The 18,926-nt window shown below is 53.4% G+C and overlaps 1 protein-coding gene across 1 annotated transcript; it reads left to right on the top strand.

Annotated features, from left to right (window-relative positions):
- The first annotated feature begins 2,362 nt into the window (after positions 1-2,362).
- Positions 2,363-18,811, top strand: LOC140192364 (SRSF protein kinase 3-like). Its single transcript, XM_072250019.1, has 7 exons — positions 2,363-2,444; positions 4,373-4,663; positions 4,941-5,041; positions 5,642-5,749; positions 7,766-7,835; positions 8,157-8,249; positions 17,236-18,811. The coding sequence occupies exons 2-7, from the start codon at positions 4,375-4,377 to the stop codon at positions 17,418-17,420; spliced, it is 846 nt and encodes a 281-aa protein (XP_072106120.1). The 5' UTR covers positions 2,363-2,444; positions 4,373-4,374; the 3' UTR covers positions 17,421-18,811.
- The last annotated feature ends 115 nt before the right edge of the window (positions 18,812-18,926 follow it).

The raw sequence follows: 18,926 nt of genomic DNA on the forward strand, positions 1-18,926 counted from the left end.
CCCTCTGTGGGGCGGCTGCGAAAGAATTCCGACCCATTGTCCTTGCTGGTGTTTGGTGTTTCCCATTGAGGCGGGTGGTGAAGCTCCCCAATGTTGGAATGAGCCGCAGAAAGGAGAAGTGGGTCTGTGGGCCAACATACAGTAATTGGGCCGAAAGGCCTGAGCTTTGGACCACTCTTGTTTATGACTATAAATGATCTGAGTGGAAATGTTGGCCGTCAACAGAGGAGTTAGTGGAGTCATGAATAGCGAAGAAGGATTCAGTCGGAAATTTGGGCAGGAAATGGCAGGCGGAGTTTAATCTGGACAAGTGTGAGGTTTGTACCCAGATGTGCAGCAAATCCTTGGATTCAGAGTCACACTCACTCAGATTGTGACGTGTACATTGAAACATGAGTGAAATGCGTCATTTATGTCAACAGCCAACAGGATATTCAGTGCTAGTGTGCAAAACAAGTATGCTTCCACCCTCCCTCTCCCCTTCAACCCCCTCCCCTTCACCCCCTTCACACCCCTCCCCCTTCACCCCTTCCTCCTTCATCCCCACCCCTCCCCTTCACGCCCCTCCCTCTTCCCCTTCTCCCCCACCCCCTTCTCCCCCACCCCCTTCTCCCCCACCCCCTTCTCCCCACCCCCTTCTCCCCCTCCCCTCTTCTCCCCTCCCCTCTTCTCCCCTCCCCTCTTCTCCCCTCCCCTCTCTCCCCTCCCCTCTTCTCCCCTCCCTTCTCTTCTCCCCTCCCCCTTTCACCTCCCCCTTCTCCTTCTCCCCCTCCCCCCTTCTCCCCCTCCCCCTTCTCCCCCTCCCCTTCTCCCCTTCACCCCTTCCTCCATCCCCACCCCTCCACACCCCTCCCTCTTCCCCTTCTCCCCCTTCCCCCCTCCCCTTCACCCCTTCCTCCTTCATCCCCACCCCTCCACACCCCTCCCTCTTCCCCCTTCTCCCCCTCCCCCTCCCCCTTCTCCCCCTCCCCCTTCTCCCCCTCCCCCTTCTCCCCCTCCCCCTCCCCTTCTCCCCCTCCCCCTCCCCTTCTCCCCCTCTCCCCCTCCCCTTCTCCCCTCCCCCTCCCCCCTTCTCCCCTCCCCCTTCTCCCCCTCCCCCTTCTCCCCTCCCCCTTTCTCCCCTCCCCCTTCACACCCCTCCCCCTTCACCCCTTCCTCCATCCCCACCCCTCCCCTTCACACACCCCTCCCTCTTCCCCTTCTCCCCCACCCCCTTCTCCCCCTCCCCCCTTCTCCCCTCCCCTTCTCCCTTCACACCCCTCCCCCTTCACCCCCCACCCCACTTATCCCCTCTCCCCTCTCCTTCCCCTTCCCCCCCTCCTTCCCCTTCCCCCCAGTTGATTTTACTGGGGCAGCACACAGCGCAGGCTGAGGGGAGATCTGTAAAATATTGTCAAGCAGCAGAGATGGTGTATTTTCCCCCAGAGTATAGGGAATGGGTTCGGGGTGAGAGGGGTAAGTTAATGGGGATGTGTAGAGCAAGTTCTTGACACAGAAAGCGGTGGGTGCGTGGGCAGTGATGGTGGCAGATATGATGGAGGTGTTAGCCACATAAACAAGCAGAGAATGGAGCGATAGGTACTGTATGCAGAAAGGATTGGTTTACATTGCTACCACAGTGGGCTGAAAGGCCTGTTCCTGTGCTGTACTGTTCAGGATAGTCACTGGACCTGCTCTCTGTACCTGGAATCCACCCAAATAGTCGGAGAGTCAGGGGAGATGGTTCTGGTGTTGTTGAGGGGGAGTTGCTGGTTCGGGGAAGGGTGTCCCAGTGTCAGAGAGAAGGGGAAAGGTTCTGAAGTTGAAGAGGAGAGAGTACTGTTGTGGGTGAGAGTCCTGAGTGGGTTGAGGACTCTGACCAGTATTTACATCCCTGTACCCACTCTCTACACTCGCAGGCAGGCAGGCTGTCAAAGGATTGGGGAAGGGAGAATACAGCCCCCTCCCACATCAATACCGCTTTCCCATCCCCTGCCCTTCACCCACAGGGTTGCAGGGTGTTGAAGCGTAGGAGGTGGTTAGAGAGGGGAGGAGAGTTGTTTGGGAGGAATTAACACAACCTTCCCCCTCCCCCCCAGTACCCCTTCAGGCAGGCAGGGCATCAAAGGGTAGGGAGGAAGGTGAGGGTCTTGGTATTGGAGGAGGGCAGTTTGGTGGGAGGACATAACCTGCCACCATTAAAAGCCTTTTACCCCCCGCAGGCAGGCAGGGTGTCGAAGAACCGTAAGAAGAAACTGCGGAAGAAACAGAAGAGACAACGGCAGCTGCTGGAGGAACGGCTGCTGCACCTCCAGCACGTCGAGCAGCTCGAGGAGGCAGCTTCCGTCGGCCTCACTCACCTCCGGCTCCACGGCCTCTTCCCGGGCTTACCCAACTCACGGCTCCACACCCAGACCGCTGCCGAGGCTCCCGACCAGCCCCCAAGGGCGAGGGGCCACCACCAGGTACGTGCACAGCCCCTGAGCGAGCAAGGAAGTCCCCCAGGTCTTGATCTTCCTCTGCCACACTCCTCCCTCCCTTCTTCCCGTCCCTCCCGCCTCTACCCCCAGGCAGACACTGTAGCAGGGACAACCGCAGTGCAGCAGTGGTTGGGGTTTCTGGGAGGACTTCGGGAAACACTGGATTAGTTGAAACCAAAGAAGACATTTTATTCTAAAGGGAGAGTTTGGTATTTTTATTTGTTGAGATTCGTACAGCGTGGAGTGGGTGCTACTCAGCAAACTCCGATTTAACCCAAGCCTAATTCTACCCTAATTCATGGGAGGATTTACAGACTCCTTGCAGAAGACTCTGAGCTGCACCGATGCCTCGTGGTGAAGAGGCAGCCATGACAGACAGTTTAGAAGCAAAAGTGACAGCGTATAATATATTTGCCTCATTGTAGGATGTGGAAGCTTTGTGTGCAAAGGAGATTTACTAGGATGTTGCCTGAATTTCAGTTTTAAAATGAAGATGGTGCTGGTGCGAGCGAAGCAATAACTTAATCAGCCTTTTCCTCGGAAGCGATCGCTGTAGTCAATAGCATGTAACAGGGAGCTGAGCTTTTACCGCCTGTACCACCTGGTATTTTTGCGGAGTGCACTGAAGTCTCAGAGGTGTGAGATGCATGTCTGGGCCTGAGGCCGAATGGGCATCGAAACGGTGGGGCCAGATCCCAGAGCAAGGAAAGAGCTGATGACTGGGCAGCTTGAAAAGGCCAGAGGAAAGGGACGGGCCACTCCAGCTCACTCTCGCGAGGTTTGCTCATCTCTGTGCTGAACTGAGGCTGTGGCCTGCAGCTAAACGGCTCGTGGATCGACTGCAGTGATGACTGGCTTCGTGGCACTGGGCTCACTTTCATGAGCTTCAGTTCCAAATGGTTTTTGCTGGCTTTTATTGTCTGTGCAATTCTTTTCTGCACATTGGGTCTTTTTACAATGGGTTCTATTGGGTTTCTTTGTTTTGTGGCTGCTGTAAGGAGACAAATTTCTAGGTCGTGTGTAGTATTCGTGTTGGCACGTAGCCAAGTGGTTAAGGCGTTAGTCTAGTGATCTGAAGGTCGCTAGTTCGAGCCTCAGCTGAGGCAGCGTGTTGTGTCCTTGAGCAAGGCACTTAACCACACAGTGCTCTGCGACGACACTGGTGCCAAACTGTATTGGCCCTAATGCCCTTCCCTTGGACAACATTGATGGCGTGGAGAGGGGAGACTTGCAGCATGGGCAACTGCCAGTCTTCCATACAACCTTGCCCAGGCCTGCGCCCTGGAAACCTCCCAAGGCACAAATCCATAGTCTCACAAGACTAACGGATGCCTATAAATATAGTATTAAATTTAGGATTAGAGAGAGAAGTGGGCGAGGGCTTTCACTTTGAAGTTGAGGTGACTTGATAGAGGTATACAAGATGATAAAAGTGGACAGCCAGAGGCTTTTATCCCTGACACCAGGCGATAACATTTTAAGCTGATTTGATGGACGTATAGGGGGGATGACAGGGGCAGCTTTTTTACGCAGTGAGTGGTGGATGTGTGGAACTCACTACCATGAAAGGTAGTCAGAGGGTGAGGCACTCCAAAGGCCAGGGCCAACCATGGATATTGCTTCCAGCTGTCTGTGTGATACACAAGCCAGGCCGGTAGGACATGCAGAGCAAGCAGCTCCCTCTCTCTGTGTGGTTGCTGAAGCCAGGGGAATGGCAGAGACTGTACGGTTTGACACCAGCAGTGTTGAGTGTTGTTCTGCCTTGGGGACGTTTCAGAGTGGATGATGCAGAGCTGTGTAGGGAGGGAGAAGGTATAGGATCAGCACAACTCCTTGTACCGAGGGGCTGTACCTCGTTGTGATGTCCACTGAAAATGCCAGCTCTGACCTTTCACCTCTCTCTCTCCCCTCAGGAATGGGGAAGTCCCCACCCGGTGGTCCGGAGGTGGTGAAAGAGCCGCTGGGCGCCGACGGGTGTGAGCGTGATCTCCCCGGGGAGATCCTCAGCCCTCAGCTCCCCTCGTCCCCCGGCTCCGAGGTCTGCAATGGGTACGTGAGCACCGGCCGCTTCCTCAGCCCCGACTCTGAGGTATCGGGTTTCTCCAGCTCCCTGCTCTCCACGCAATCCAGCTCCACGTTCTCCGGGTCGTCCAGCGGCCGGGCCAGGCCCACCCCTGGATCCCCCCTGGGGGACCACCACCCAGGTGAGCTGCCAGCTGGCGGGGTCAGGGGCTGGAAGGTGAGTTTCAGGGTGGGGAATGGTTGGAGGCGAGAAGGAGTGAGAGTAGTCTGGGGTTGGAGGCCGAGTGTCAGGCAAGAGGGTGGGAGGAGGGGTGGGGGGGGAGGTCAGGTGAGGTGGACCAAGGGTAATGTCGGGACTGAGCACTTTGTGGGGTTAGGGTTAAGGGAGTGGATGGCGGGAGGGTTGGTACCGGCTGCTAACAAATCTCCTGGACTCCTCCCGCGCACGCACCACCACAGACTCGTTCAGTGCCTCGGACTTCCTAACGAACCCGCTGGACCCTCGGAATGCCGGCAACATCCGGGTGAAGATTGCGGACCTGGGAAATGCCTGTTGGGTGGTGAGTGCTGGGGAGGGTGAGGGGTGGGGGTGTGAGGGCGAGGATGGTGTATAGGGGTTGGGAGTGTGATGGTGTGAGTATGAGGGGGGGCAAGGATAGTGAGTGTTGGGCTGTGACGGGTGGGAGTGTGATGGTGGTGGGGGCAAGGGTGGGGTGGGAGTGTGATGGTGTGGGTGTGAGGGTGAGGGTGGGGTGGGAGTGTGATGGTGTGGGTGTGAGGGGTGGGAGTGTGATGGTGGGGGGGTGAGGGTGGGGTGGGAGTGTGATGGTGTGGGTGCGAGGCTGAGGGGCGAGGATGGTGAGTGTTGGGGTGCGGGGGTGGGGTGTGATGGTGTGGGTGTGAGGGGTGTGAGGGTGGGGTGGGAGTGTGATGGTGTGGGTGTGAGGGGTGGGGTGTGATGGTGTGGGTGTGAGGGGTGTGAGGGTGGGGTGTGATGGTGTGGGAGTGTGATGGTGTGGGTGTGAGGGTGGGGTGGGAGTGTGATGGTATGGGTGTGAGGCTGAGGGGCGAGGATGGTGAGTGTTGGGGTGTGGGGGTGGGGTGTGAGGGGTGAGGTACACCTGGCAGCAGCCACACTGACCAGTTTCCTCTCCCCACAGTACAAACACTTTACAGAGGACGTGCAAACACGGCAGTACCGGTCGCTGGAGGTATTGCTGGGGGCTGGGTACGGGCCACCGGCTGATATATGGAGCACGGCCTGTATGGTAGGTGGTGCCTGCATCGTGGGGAGTGGGGACTCAGTGACAACTCCTTATAGTCTGGGGCTTATAACCAGGTCCTGCCCATCTTTCAATACAGTGCCCCCTCCTCACCATCCCTCCGTCAGTGTGACCCTCCCTCCTCACTGCCCCTCCGACAGTGTGATGCTCCCTCCTCACCATCCCTCCGTCAGTGTGACGCTCCCTCCTCACCGTCCCTCCCTCAGTGTGACCCTCCCTCCTCACCGTCCCTCCCACAGTGTGACACTCCCTCCTCACCGTCCCTCCGACAGTGTGACTGTCCCTCCTCACCGTCCCTCCCGGAGTGTGACACTCCCTCCTCACCGTCCCTCCGACAGTGTGACGCTCCCTCCTCACCGTCCCTCCCACAGTGTGACCCTCCCTCCTCACCGTCCCTCCCACAGTGTGACACTCCCTCCTCACCGTCCCTCCGACAGTGCGGCCCTCTCTCCTCACTGTCCCTCCCTCAGTGTGACCCTCCCTCCTCACCGTCCCTCCCACAGTGTGACACTCCCTCCTCACCGTCCCTCCGACAGTGTGACGCTCCCTCCTCACCGTCCCTCCCACAGTGTGACCCTCTCTCCTCACCGTCCCTCCCGGAGTGTGACACTCCCTCCTCACCGTCCCTCCCACAGTGTGACGCTCCCTCACCGTCCCTCCCGCAGTGTGACGTTCCCTCCTCACCGTCCCTCCCACAATGTGACGCTCCCTCACCGTCCCTCCCGCAGTGTGACGCTCCCCCACCATCCCTCCCGCAGTGTGGTGCTCCCTCCTTACCGCCCCTCCCACAGTGTGACGCTCCCTCCTCACCGCCCTTCCCGGAGTGTGACGCTCCCTTCTCACCGTCCCTCCCTCAGTGTGACGTTCCCTCCTCACCATCCCTCCCGCAGTGTGGTGCTCCCTCCTTACCGCCCCTCCCACAGTGTGACGCTCCCTCCTCACCGCCCTTCCCGGAGTGTGACGCTCCCTTCTCACCGTCCCTCCCTCAGTGTGACGTTCCCTCCTCACCATCCCTCCCGCAGTGTGACACTCCCTCCTCACCATCCCTCCCGCAGTGTGACACTCCCTCCTCACCGTCCCTCCCGCAGTGTGACACTCCCTTCTCACCGTCCCTCTCGCAGTGTAATGTTCCTTCCTCACCGTCCCTCCCGCAGTGTGACGCTCCCTCCTCACCGTCCCTCCCGCAGTGTGACGCTCCCTCCTCACCGTCCCTCCCGGAGTGTGACACTCCCTCCTTACCGTCCCTCCCGCAGTGTGACGCTCCCTCCTCACCGTCCCTCCCGCAGTGTGACACTCCCTTCTCACCGTCCCTCTCGCAGTGTAATGTTCCTTCCTCACCGTCCCTCCCGCAGTGTGACGCTCCCTCCTCACCGTCCCTCCCGCAGTGTGACGCTCCCTCCTCACCGTCCCTCCCGGAGTGTGACGCTCCCTCCTCACCGTCCCTCTCGGAGTTGACGCTCCCTCCTCACCGTCCCTCCCGCAGTGTGACGCTCCCTCCTCACCGTTCCTCCCTCAGTGTGACCCTCCCTCCTCACCGTCCCTCCCGGAGTGTGACGCTCCCTCCTCACCGTCCCTCCCGCAGTGTGACGCTCCCTCCTCACCGTCCCTCCTGGAGTGTGACGCTCCCTCCTCACCGTCCCTCTCGGAGTTGACGCTCCCTCCTCACCGTCCCTCCCACAGTGTGACACTCCCTCCTCACCGTTCCTCCCTCAGTGTGACCCTCCCTCCTCACCGTCCCTCCCGGAGTGTGACGCTCCCTCCTCACCGTCCCTCTTGGAGTTGACGCTCCCTCCTCACCGCCCCTCCCGGAGTGTGACGCTCCCTCCTCACCGCCCCTCCCGGAGTGTGACGCTCCCTCCTCACCGTCCCTCCCGCAGCCTAGCGCTGCCCCTTCAGTGCCCCTCCTCCAGTGCGGCCCTCTCTCCTCTCCGCTGGTCTGTATGGAGGGTGGGGTGCCTTCAGTGGGAAGCTGTGTCTGACTGTGTGTTTGTCCCCACCCAGGCCTTCGAGCTGCTGACGGGTGATTATCTGTTTGAGCCACACTCGGGAGAAGATTACACTCGGGATGAAGGTTCGTGACGAATTTTGTTGGTTGTCCTGTTGTGCTCGGATTCAGGGCAGTGGGATGGCTGTCTCCTGGGGATGGACTTTGTAGGGAAGGTGGGGCAGCACCGCCATGTGGGAGGGGTGGACAGAGTGAGGGCCACACCCACTGCACCATGAGAGGAGGGAGTGGCACGCTGTGGGAGGGACGGAGAAACTGTGGGGTGTCTCCCTGGTGGTGTGAGGCCAGCCGCTGTCGCTGGGGGCTTCCTGTGCCTTGCCAGGCAGTTTGGTTGTACCCACTGGGTGGAAGGCTCCCTCTGTGACTGATGTGTGCTCTCCTTTACAGACCACATCGCTCATATGATCGAGTTGCTGGGCAACATCCCGGTACAGTTTGCGTTATCCGGACGGTATTCCCGGGAATTCTTCAATCGCAGGGGTAAGTCATGGCACTATGTGCGCTGCCAACCTCGCACTTGGACAGATCTTCACCGCATTTCCACATCAAATGCTGCAGCACCATGAAGTGTCCTCTGTAAGTGTTCAGGTGGCATGAAGGTTGGTGGCATTGTGGATTGTGTAGAGGGCTGTTGTAAGTTACAATGGGACATTGACAGGATGCAGAGATGGGCTAGGAAGTGGCAGATGGAAAAGTGTGAGGTGGTTCACTTTGAAAAGATGAATGCAAGGTCACAGAACTCTTGGTATTCTGGAGGAACAGAGATCTTGGGGTCCACGTCCATAGATTCTTCAAAGTTGCTGTGCAGGTGATTAAGAAGGTGTACTATGTGTTGACCTTCATTAGTTGGAGGACCATGTTCAAGGTGACGTTGCAGCTCTATAAAGCCCTGGTTGGATCACACTTGGAGTATTGTGTTCAGTTCTGGTCACCTCATTATAGGGAGGATGTGGAAGCTTTAGAGAGGGTGCAGAGGAGATTTACCAAGATGCTGCCTGGATTGGAGAGCACGTCTTATGAGGAAAGGTTGAGTTTTCTTTCTGAAGCGAAGGAGGATGAGACGTGACTTGATGGAGATGTACATGATGATACAAGACATAAATTGAATGGACAGCCAGAGACTTGTGTTTATTTCTCTTAGAGATTCAGCATGGAACAGGCCCTTTCCAGCCCATGAGCCGCGCCACCCAGCGTCCCTCATATTTAACCCTAGCCTAATCACAGGACAATTTACAATGACCAATTAAACCAGAGCAGCCAGAGGATAATGTGCAAACTCCTTACAGATGGTACCAGCATTGAACTCTGAACTCCGACACCCCGAAGATGTGTTAGCATTGTGTTTACAGTGGTGCATAGGGCGGAAATGGTTAATATAAGAGGGTATAAATGGGTGGTGAGGTGGAGGTACGTCTCTACCTAAAGCACTCTTCCCTCCGCTGGCCTGAAGCTCACCCTTGGGTAAGGTGTAGCACACGGTTTAAACCCCGTCCCCCCCTCACCTGATCAGGGTCAATAGACAATAGGTGCAGGAGTAGGCCATTCAGCCCTTCAAGCCAGCACCGCCATTCACTGTGATCACGGCTGATCATCCACAATCAGTATCCAGTTCCTGCCTTCTCCCCATATCCTTTGATTCCGCTATCTTTAAGAGCTCTATCCATCTCTTTCTTGAAAACATCCAGAGACTTGGCCTCCACAGCCTCCTGGGGCAGAGCGTGCCACATATCCACCACTCTCTGGGTGAAAAAGTTTTTCCTCAGCTCCGTTCTAAATGGCGTACCCCTTATTCTTAAACTGTGGCCTCTGGTTCTGGACTCACCCATCAGCGGGAACATGCTTCCTGCCTCCAGCGTGTCCAATCCCTTAATAATCTTATATGTTTCAATCAGATCCCCTCTCATCCTTCTAAATTCCAGTGTATACAAGCTCAGTCGCTCCAATCTTTCGACATATGACAGCCCCGCCATCCCGGGAATTAACCATGTGAACCTACGCTGCACTCCCTCAATAGCAAGAATGTCCTTCCTCAAATTTGGAGACTAAAGCTGCACACAGTACTCCAGGTGTGGTCTCACCAGGGCCCTGTACAACTGCAGAAGGACCTCTTTGCTCCTATACTGAATTCCCCTTGTTATGAAGGCCAGCATGCCATTAGCTTTCTTCACTGCCTGCTGTACTTGCATGCTTGCTTTCAGTGACTGATGTACAAGAACACCTAGATCTCGTTGTGCTTCCCCTTTTCCTAACTTGACTCCATTTAGATAATAATCTGCCTTCCTGTTCTTACCACCAAAGTGGATAACCTCACATTTATCCACATTAAACTACATCTGCCATGCATCTGCCCACTCACCCAGCCTGTCCAAGTCACCCTGCATTCTCATAAAATCCTCCTCACATTTCACATTGCCACCCAGCTTTGTGTCATCGGCAAATTTACTAATGTTACTTTTAATCCCTTCATCTAAATCATTAATGTATATTGTAAACAGCTGCGGTCCCAGCACTGAACCCTGCTGTACCCCACTGCCATTCCGAAAGGGACCCGTTAGTCGCTACCCTCAGTTTCCTGTCAGCCAGCCAATTTTGAAACCATGGGGGCAGGTGGTGGATGGTGCAGATCACAAGTCCTGGTTATGTGACCACTGATGCCAAGCAGACAATCTCTGAAGAGTATTGGTAGAGAGGCTGGGGTCACCCGTCTTGTAAAGACATTGCCCAGAAGATGGAATGGCAAAGCATTTATGTAGAAAAATGTACCAAGAACAATCATGGTCATGGATTGCCCACATCATAGGACACGGTGCATAATAGTGATAAGTTTAACATGATTGGAGGAAAGTAGAGAGAGGATGTCAGAGAGTGGTGGGTGTGTGGAATGCACAGCCAGGGTGGTGATAGAGGCAGATCTACTGTATTAGAAACACTTGAGAGACTCGTGGATAATAGAAATATGGAAGCCTAATGTAGGGGGCTAGGTTGATCTTGGAGTAAATTAAAGGGTCAACATAACATTGTGGGCTGAAGGGCCTGTTATTGAGCTGTAATGTTCTTCCATTTCGACCATAAGACAGGAGGAGAATGAAACCATTCAGCCCATTAAGTCTGCTCCACCATTCTAGCATGGCTGATTTATTATATCTCTCAATCCATTCTCCTGCCTTCTCCCTGTAACTTTTCAAGAGCTTATTAACATCTGCTTTAAATATTCCCAATGATTTGCTGTCCATGGCAATGAATTCCAGATTTACTACTCTCTGGCTAAAGAAATTCCTCATCTCTTTGGTTCTAAACTCCCTCACTATAGGTAACATCCTCTCCACATCCGCTCTATCTAGGCCTTTCAATATTCGATAGGTTTCAGTGAGGTCCCTTCCTCTGCGAGTACAGACCCTGCATCATCAAATGCTCTTCATATATTAACCCTTCCATACCCAGAATCATTATTGTGAATCAATACTGGCACACCTTTGCTTAAATAAGGGGCCCAAATTGCTCATAATACTCTTGTGTGGTCTGACCAGTGCCTTATAAAGCCTCAGCATAACATCCTTGCTTTTGTATTCTAGTCCATGCGAAATGAATGCTAACGTTCCATTTGCCTGCCTTACCACCAACTCAATCTGCAAATTAACTCTTAGGGATGAATCTTCTTGAAGATGGCAGAGTTTGTCATCGAAACATTGGTTGTAATTGATACTTGTACCTGGCTGGAAGCCCTAGAGCTTATTTGTCATATACACCAGGAAAGCATTCAATCTTTTTTTAAACCTTTAAGGAGTCCTGCACAATGACTCCCAAGTCCTTCTGCACCTCCGATTTTTGGATTTTCTCCCTGCATATTTGTCACATACATCAAAACATGCAGCATCTTCAGCATTGTGAAGGCAGGAACTAATAGCATGGCTTTGTGCTTGGAAAATTCTGGCCCACAGATCGGATTGAGTGTTTTGAAGAGGTGACCAAGAAGACTGACTAGGGCAGCAAGGTAGATGCCATCACCATAGACTTCAGCAAGGTCTTGCTTGGTCAGCTGGTCTGGAAGGTGAGATTACGTGGCATACGGGGTGAGCTGGCCAATTGATCAGAGTTGGTGCTGAGGTTGGTTGGTTTTTAGGGGATATTTGCATGGCATTCTGCATAGGTACATTCCAATGAGACAAGTAAAGGATGGTAGGGTACAGGAACTGTGGTGTACAAAGGCTGTTGAAAACCTAGTCAAGAGGAAAAGAAAAGCTTACAAAAGGTTCAAAAAACTAGGTAATGATAGAGATCTAGAAGATTATAAGGCTAGCAGGAAGGAGCTTCAGAAAACCAGAAGGGGGCATGAGAAGGCCTTGGTGAGCAGAATTAAAGAAAACCCCAAGGCATTCTGCAAGTATGTGAAGAGCAAGAGGATAAGATGTGAGAGAATAGGACCAATCAAGTGTGACAGTGGAAAAGTGTGTATGGAACCAGAGGAGATAGCAGAGGTACTTAATAAATACTTTTGCTTCAGTATTCACTACAGAAAAGGATATTGGTGATTGTAGAAATGACTTACAGCGGATTGAAAAGCTTGAGCATATAGGCATTAAGAAAGAGGATGTGCTGGAGCTTTTGGAAAGCATCAAGTCTCCAGGACAGGATGAGATGTACCCCAGGCTACTGTGGGAGGTGAGGGAAGAGATTGCTGAGCCTCTGGCAATGACCTTTGCATCATCAATGGGGACGGGAGAGGTTCCGGAGGATTGGAGGGTTGCGGATGTTGTTCCCTTATTCAAGAAAGGGAGTAGAGATAGCCCAGGAAATTATAGACCAGTGAGTCTTACTTCAGTGGTTGGTAAGTTGAGGGAAAAGATCCTGAGAGGCAAGATTTATGAACATTTGGAGAGGCATAATATGATTAGGAATAGTCAGCATGGCTTTGTCAAAGGCAGGGCATGCCTTACGAGCCTGAGTGAATTTTTTGAGGATGTGACTAAACACATTGATGAAGGTAGAGCTGTAGATGTAGTGTATATGGATTTCAGCAAGGCATTTGATAAGGTACCCCATGCAAGGCTTATTGAGAAAGTAAGGAGGCATGGGATCCAAGGGGACATTGCTTTGTGGATCCAGAACTGGCTTGCCAAAGAAGAGTGGTTGTAGATGGATCATATTCTGCATGGAGGTCGGTCACCAGTGGTGTGCCTCAGGGATCTGTTCTAGGACCCCTTTTCGTGATTTTTATAAATGACCTGGATGAGGAAGTGGAGGGATGAGTTAGTAAATTTGCTGATGACATAAAGGTTGGGGGTGTTGTGGATAGTGTGGAGGGCTGTCATAGGTTACGGAGGGACATTGATAGGATACAAAACCAGGCTGAGAAGTGGCAGATGGAGTTCAACCCAGATAAGTGTGAGGTGGTTCATTTTGGTAGGTCAAATATGATGTCAGAATATAGTATTAATGGTAAGACTCTTGACAGTGTGGAGGATCAGAGGGATCTTGGGGTCCGAGTCCATAGAATACTCAAAGTTGCCATGTAAGTTAACTGTGTGGTGTATTAGCCTTCATCAACCGTAGGATTGAGTTCAGGAGCCGAGATATATTGTTACTTCTATATAGGACCCTGGTCAGATCCCCACTTGGAGTACTGGTTACCTCACTACAGGAAGGATGTGGAAGCTGTAAAAGGGGTGCAGAGGAGATTTACAAGGATATTGCCTGGATTGGAGAGCATGTCTTATGAGGATAGGTTGAGTGAACTCAGCCTTTTCTCCTTGGAGCGGCGGAGGATGAGAGGTGGCCTGATAGAGGTATATAAGATTTTTTTTTAAGCGTGTCGTACCAGACATTCAGCCATTCTTATCTGGCACATGGTGACAGGATTAACCGGTTCACTTTATGAACGTTCCTGACTCGACCCTTGTATTTTTTATGAGGCCGAGTGGCTAGCTCGACACTCAACCCGGCATGGATGGAAAGCGTGCTCGGGGGTGGCCTGACCTGGATTCGAACTCGGGAACCTTCGCTCCGGTGCCTGGCGCTGATCTCACTGCGCCACCAGCTGGCCATATAAGAAGATGAGAGGCATTGATCGTGTGGATAGTCAGAGGTTTTTTCCCAGGGCTGAAATGGCTAGCATGAGAGGGCACAGTTTTAAGGTGCTTGGAACTAGGTGCAGAGGAGATGTCAGGGGTAAGTTTTTTACGCAGAGAGTGGTGAGTGTGTGGACTGGGCTGCCGGCAACAGTGCTGGAGGTGGATACGATAGGGTCTTTTGAGAGACTCCTGGATAGCTACATGGAGCTCAGAAAAATAGAGGGCTATAGGTAACCCTAGGTAATTTCTAAGGTAAGGACATGTTGGACACAGCTGTGTGGGCCGAAGGGCCTGTATTGTGCTGCAGGTTTTCTGTGTTTCAGACTGGAGACCAGTAGTGTGCCAGTGGCCCTCATGAGTTATCAATGCCTTGGTTAAAAATGTAGGTTGCATGGTTAGTAAATTAATATCAGAGAATGTATACAATATACAACCTGAAATATACAAAACAGAAGGAAAAAACCCAAAGAATGAATGACAGAAAAAAAACACAAGAACCCTAAAGCCCTGAGCCGGCTCTCATGCGCAAGCTGCATTAACCCTCACCGTCTCCCCCTCCCCTCACTTATTCTAGCATCCCCATCACCCACCATGCCAGCAAAGCTGCCAAAGAGAGACCATGGTCTACAGTCCATCAAAAACTAACTGTTCACTCCAACACTTTGACATCCCACTTATTAGGGAGAGATAGATAGACCTCTTTCCACAGCAGAGGGGAGACAACAGCTGTTATTTCGATGTTACAGTCAGTCTGAAGAGTTGCTTTTTTATTTTGAGTTCCCTGACTCGAGAATTGGCACATTGATTACTGAGTGCCAAGCCCTCCGACAGTCACTCTTGCTGTCTTCAATGTTCTGGCTCCAGAACGTGACACTGGTGAGAACTTGTGCCCACAGGTCCCAAAGGCACCCAACTTCAGGCCGAACATGGGCATGCCAAAACGCAGCTGATCGGCGAGCTCCAAGAACAGGAACATGCCGTTGTGCGGAAGTGCCGCAGTCCATCAAAGACGCGGGATGCAGCAGCTCTGAAAGGAAAATAGAGACGTTAGAGTAGGAAGATTTTAACTGTTTCGCTGGTGAGCTGAGAGGAGTCGCCCTCTGGTGCTATCTTCAGCTCTACCCACAACTTTGTGGCTCACACCAAACCTGGAGTCAGGGAACACTCCAGCAGAGAATCTGCCCACTCAGGCCATCCCGTCTGTGCCAAGCTGTTATTCCACCTGGGCCAGGGCCTCCATGTACCTATCCAAACTCCTCTCAAACATTGCAGTCAAACCCACATCCACCAGTTCTGATGCAGGTTGTTACACACTCGCTGAGTGAAGAAATTCCCCCTTAAACCAAGGGTTCTCAATCACCCTTCACCCATAACCTTATGACCTCTAGTTCTCGTCTTCTTGACCAGCTTCCCATGCGGAACCTTGTCAAAGTGCATGCAGACAGCATCCACTGCCTTACCTTCATCAGCTTTCCTAGTAACTCCCTCAAAACTCTGTAAGATTGGCTAGACACAATCTACTACGCACAGTGCCGTGTGGACTATCTCTAATCAGGCCCTGCCTCCCCAAATACTTGTATACCTGGTCCCTTAGAATACCTTCCAATAACTTACCCACTACTGATTCCAGCCTCACCAGCCTATAATTTCATGTCTTATTTTTAGTCTTTCTGAAAACAAATTTGGTTGTTTAGTGAACAGTAAGGAACGTTATTTGCAGGCTCTGGGTCAGGTGCAAAAGCAGCCCACACAATGAATTCCCTGGAGTATGGGAGATGGAGGAGAAATTTGATAGAGATTTACAAAATTATGAGGGGTAAATTGAAGCAAGCGTTTTCCACTGAGTTTGAGTGAGACACAACTAGAGGTCATGGGTTAAGGGTGAAAGGTGAAGTGTTTAAGGGGACATGAGGGAGGAACTTCATCACGCAGAGGGTGGTGAGAGTGGAATGAGCTGCCAGCGGAAGTGGTGGATGTGACTTTTATTTCAACATTAAAGGGAAATTTGGAGATATGGAGGGTGCAGGTTGATGCACGAGGCACAAACTAGCTGGGCCGACAGGCTTGTTTCTCTGCTATAGGGTTCTATGACTCAAGACGAGTTCAAAGTGTGCTAAGTTAAAGGAGCAAGGATATGCAGGGTAAATGGTAGTGGAGACTGAGGGGCAGGGTATCTGGTTTCCTAAAAATGGTATTGGGTAGACAGGGTAGTGACGCTGGCCTTCATCGGGTGGGGCTGAGTACGAGACCTTGTTGTTGTTGGTGAGTCTGCATTTGGAGCACTGTGTACAGAGAAAGGCTGTCGGAAGCCAGAAATAATTCACAAAGATGTTACTGGCACTGGAGGGCTCGAGGCGGAGGCTTAAGAAACTGTGTTGAGATTGACCAACTCTACCAAAGGGTATAACTTTAAGGTAGTTAGAGAAAAGTAGGGGGAAGGGGTATGTCAGGTAGGTTTTTTTTTAGCAGTGTTAGATGTGTGGAACACCCTGCCTAGGGTGATGGAAGATACATTAGGGCAATTAAGAGACTCTTAGATAGACACGTGGATGGGAATGGTTAGGCCCACGGGAGTGTGTGATGGGATGGTGTGGAGGGAGCTTCACTCTGTGTCTGACCCCAGGAGTGTGAGATGGGACGGTGTGGAGGGAGCTTCACTCTGTGTCTGACCCTGGGAGTGTGTGATGGGACGGTGTGGAGGGAGATTCACTCTGTGTCTGACCCCGGGAGTGTGTGATGGGACAGTGTGAAGGGAGCTTCACTCTGTGTCTGACCCCGGGAGTGTGTGATGGGACGGTGTGGAGGGAGATTCACTCTGTGTCTGACCCCGGGAGTGTGTGATGGGACAGTGTGAAGGGAGCTTCACTCTGTGTCTGACCCCGGGAGTGTGTGATGGGACGGTGTGGAGGGAGCTTCACTCTGTGTCTGACCCTGGGAGTGTGTGATGGGACGGTGTGGAGGGAGCTTCACTCTGTGTCTGATCCTGGGAGTGTGTGATGGGACAGTGTGAAGGGAGATTCACTGTGTGTCTGACCCTGGGAGTGTGTGATGGGACGGTGTGGAGGGAGATTCACTCTGTGTCTGACCCCGGGAGTGTGTGATGGGACGGTGTGGAGGGAGATTCACTGTGTGTCTGACCCTGGGAGTGTGTGATGGGACGGTGTGGAGGGAGATTCACTCTGTGTCTGACCCCGGGAGTGTGTGATGGGATGGTGTGGAGGGAGTTTCACTCTGTGTCTGACCCTGAGAGTGTGTGATGGGACAGTGTGGAGGGAGCTTCACAAAATACAGAAGAATAATTTTGTTCTAAATGGTTTTCTTGTTTATTTTTGCCCTCCTTACCCACACTCCCTCCCTCCCTCCACCCTGTCCCTCCTTTCTCCTCTTGTCCTCCCTAGGAGACCTGCGCCATATTAAGCAGTTGAAGCCTTGGCCACTGTACGAGGTTCTGGTGGAGAAGTACGACTGGCCACTCGAGTTGGCCGCTCAGTTCACTCAGTTCCTGCTGCCCATGCTGGAGTATGTGCCCGAGCACCGTGCCACCGCCCTTGACTGCCTCCGCCACCCCTGGCTCAGCTCCTGACCAGAGCCGGCTGGGATGCCCCGGGCTGACAGAGAGAGAGAGAGAGAGCACTGACCCACAGGAACCCCTAACTCTGAATGTCTCCAACATGCCTGGCTCAGCTCCTGAACACAGGCTGAGAGAGGAGAATCTCTGTCCCAGATGGATACTGACCTTGAGGGAATATCTCCGGGATCTCAGCTCAACTCTGGAACTGGCCAGGGTACTGCAGGGCAAGAGAGAGGGAAGCGCTACCCCCACGGGACCCCCAGCTCAGCTCCTGAGCAACCCATAACCTCAAACCGAGAAAGGGGGGAGAGCACTGCCCCGACAGGACCCCCAGCTCAGCCCAGCTCCTGAGCAACCCGAAGCCCAAACCGAAATGGAGGGAGAGCACTGCCCCAGCAGGACCCCCAGCTCAGCCCAGCTCCTGAGCAACCCATAACCCCAAACCGAGACAGGGGAGAGAGCACTACCCCCACGGGACCCCCAGCTCAGCTCCTGATCAACCTGTACACCAAACCGAGACAGAGGGAGAGCACTGCCCCAACGGGACCCCCAGCTCAGCTCCTGATCAACCCATAACCCCAAACCGAGACAGAGGGAGAGCACTGCCCCAACGGGACCCCCAGCTCAGCTCCCGATCAACCTGTACACCAAACCGAGACAGAGGGAGAGCACTGCCCCAACAGGACCCCCAGCTCAGCCCAGCTCCTGAACAACCCATAACCCCAAGACGAGACAGAAGGAGAGCACCGCCCTGCGGGAACCCCAGCTCAGCTTTCTGATGCCTGGGGTACCGAGAGAGGAAACACTGCCCCAGCGGGAACCTCAGCTCAGCTCCTGAGCCAGCCGTACCCTGGACTGAGACAGAGGGAGAGCACTCTATCCATAGCACTCAACTTCCCCCTGCACCCTTTGTTCTGATCCTGACCCTGGCTGCATTATCTGGTACCCAGAGAGTGGGAACACTATTCCAACAGCAGCCCTGACTTATTTCACTCCAGTGGCAGCACAGTGTCCCAATGGGAATCACAGCCATTGGCTGTCCAGTGGTCTGGCAATGGGTAGGGTGGGGAGGGTAGAGATCTGTTCCCTCCCCCTCCTCCCCCTCTCCACCTGACTACAATGTCCCGGTGCTCTGACCCTGCAGGGTGAGGGGGCTGTGACTTGCAATACAGCCTAGAGTTAGTGTGGTGGTTCAGTCAGGGGTGGGGAGAATTTAAGGCCCCCTCCGTGCCTGACTGCAGTGTCCCAGTGCCCTGACCCTGTGGGGGTGGGAGCAGTCTGCCCTGGGCAGGGTGGAGAGTTCCCACATCGCATGTACCTCTCACCGGGTTGGCAGCCCGTCTAACTCATTGTATGATATTTACTTTTCACTGAACTTTCATTAAATTATTGATCAACTCCGAGGAGGTCTCTGTGTTGAGTCAGACTTGGCTCAGGGGAGATCAGAGGGCCCCAGGCGTCGTCCGCTGCTTTCCCCCAGTGACCTTCCGCCCCACGCCCTCCCTGAGCCGCAGATTC

The sequence above is a fragment of the Mobula birostris genome, unplaced genomic scaffold, assembly GCF_030028105.1.
Source record: "Mobula birostris isolate sMobBir1 unplaced genomic scaffold, sMobBir1.hap1 scaffold_1216, whole genome shotgun sequence".
Classification (NCBI taxonomy): domain Eukaryota; kingdom Metazoa; phylum Chordata; class Chondrichthyes; order Myliobatiformes; family Myliobatidae; genus Mobula; species Mobula birostris.

Bases quoted from the DNA above. Each gene is read 5' to 3' on its own strand.
- LOC140192364 (XM_072250019.1), top strand. From the start codon at position 4,375: ATGGGGAAGTCCCCACCCGGTGGTCCGGAGGTGGTGAAAGAGCCGCTG. The intron at 5,750-7,765 runs GTAGGTGGTGCC...GTCCCCACCCAG, and splicing joins TATGGAGCACGGCCTGTATG to GCCTTCGAGCTGCTGACGGG. The intron at 8,250-17,235 runs GTAAGTCATGGC...TGTCCTCCCTAG, and splicing joins GGAATTCTTCAATCGCAGGG to GAGACCTGCGCCATATTAAG.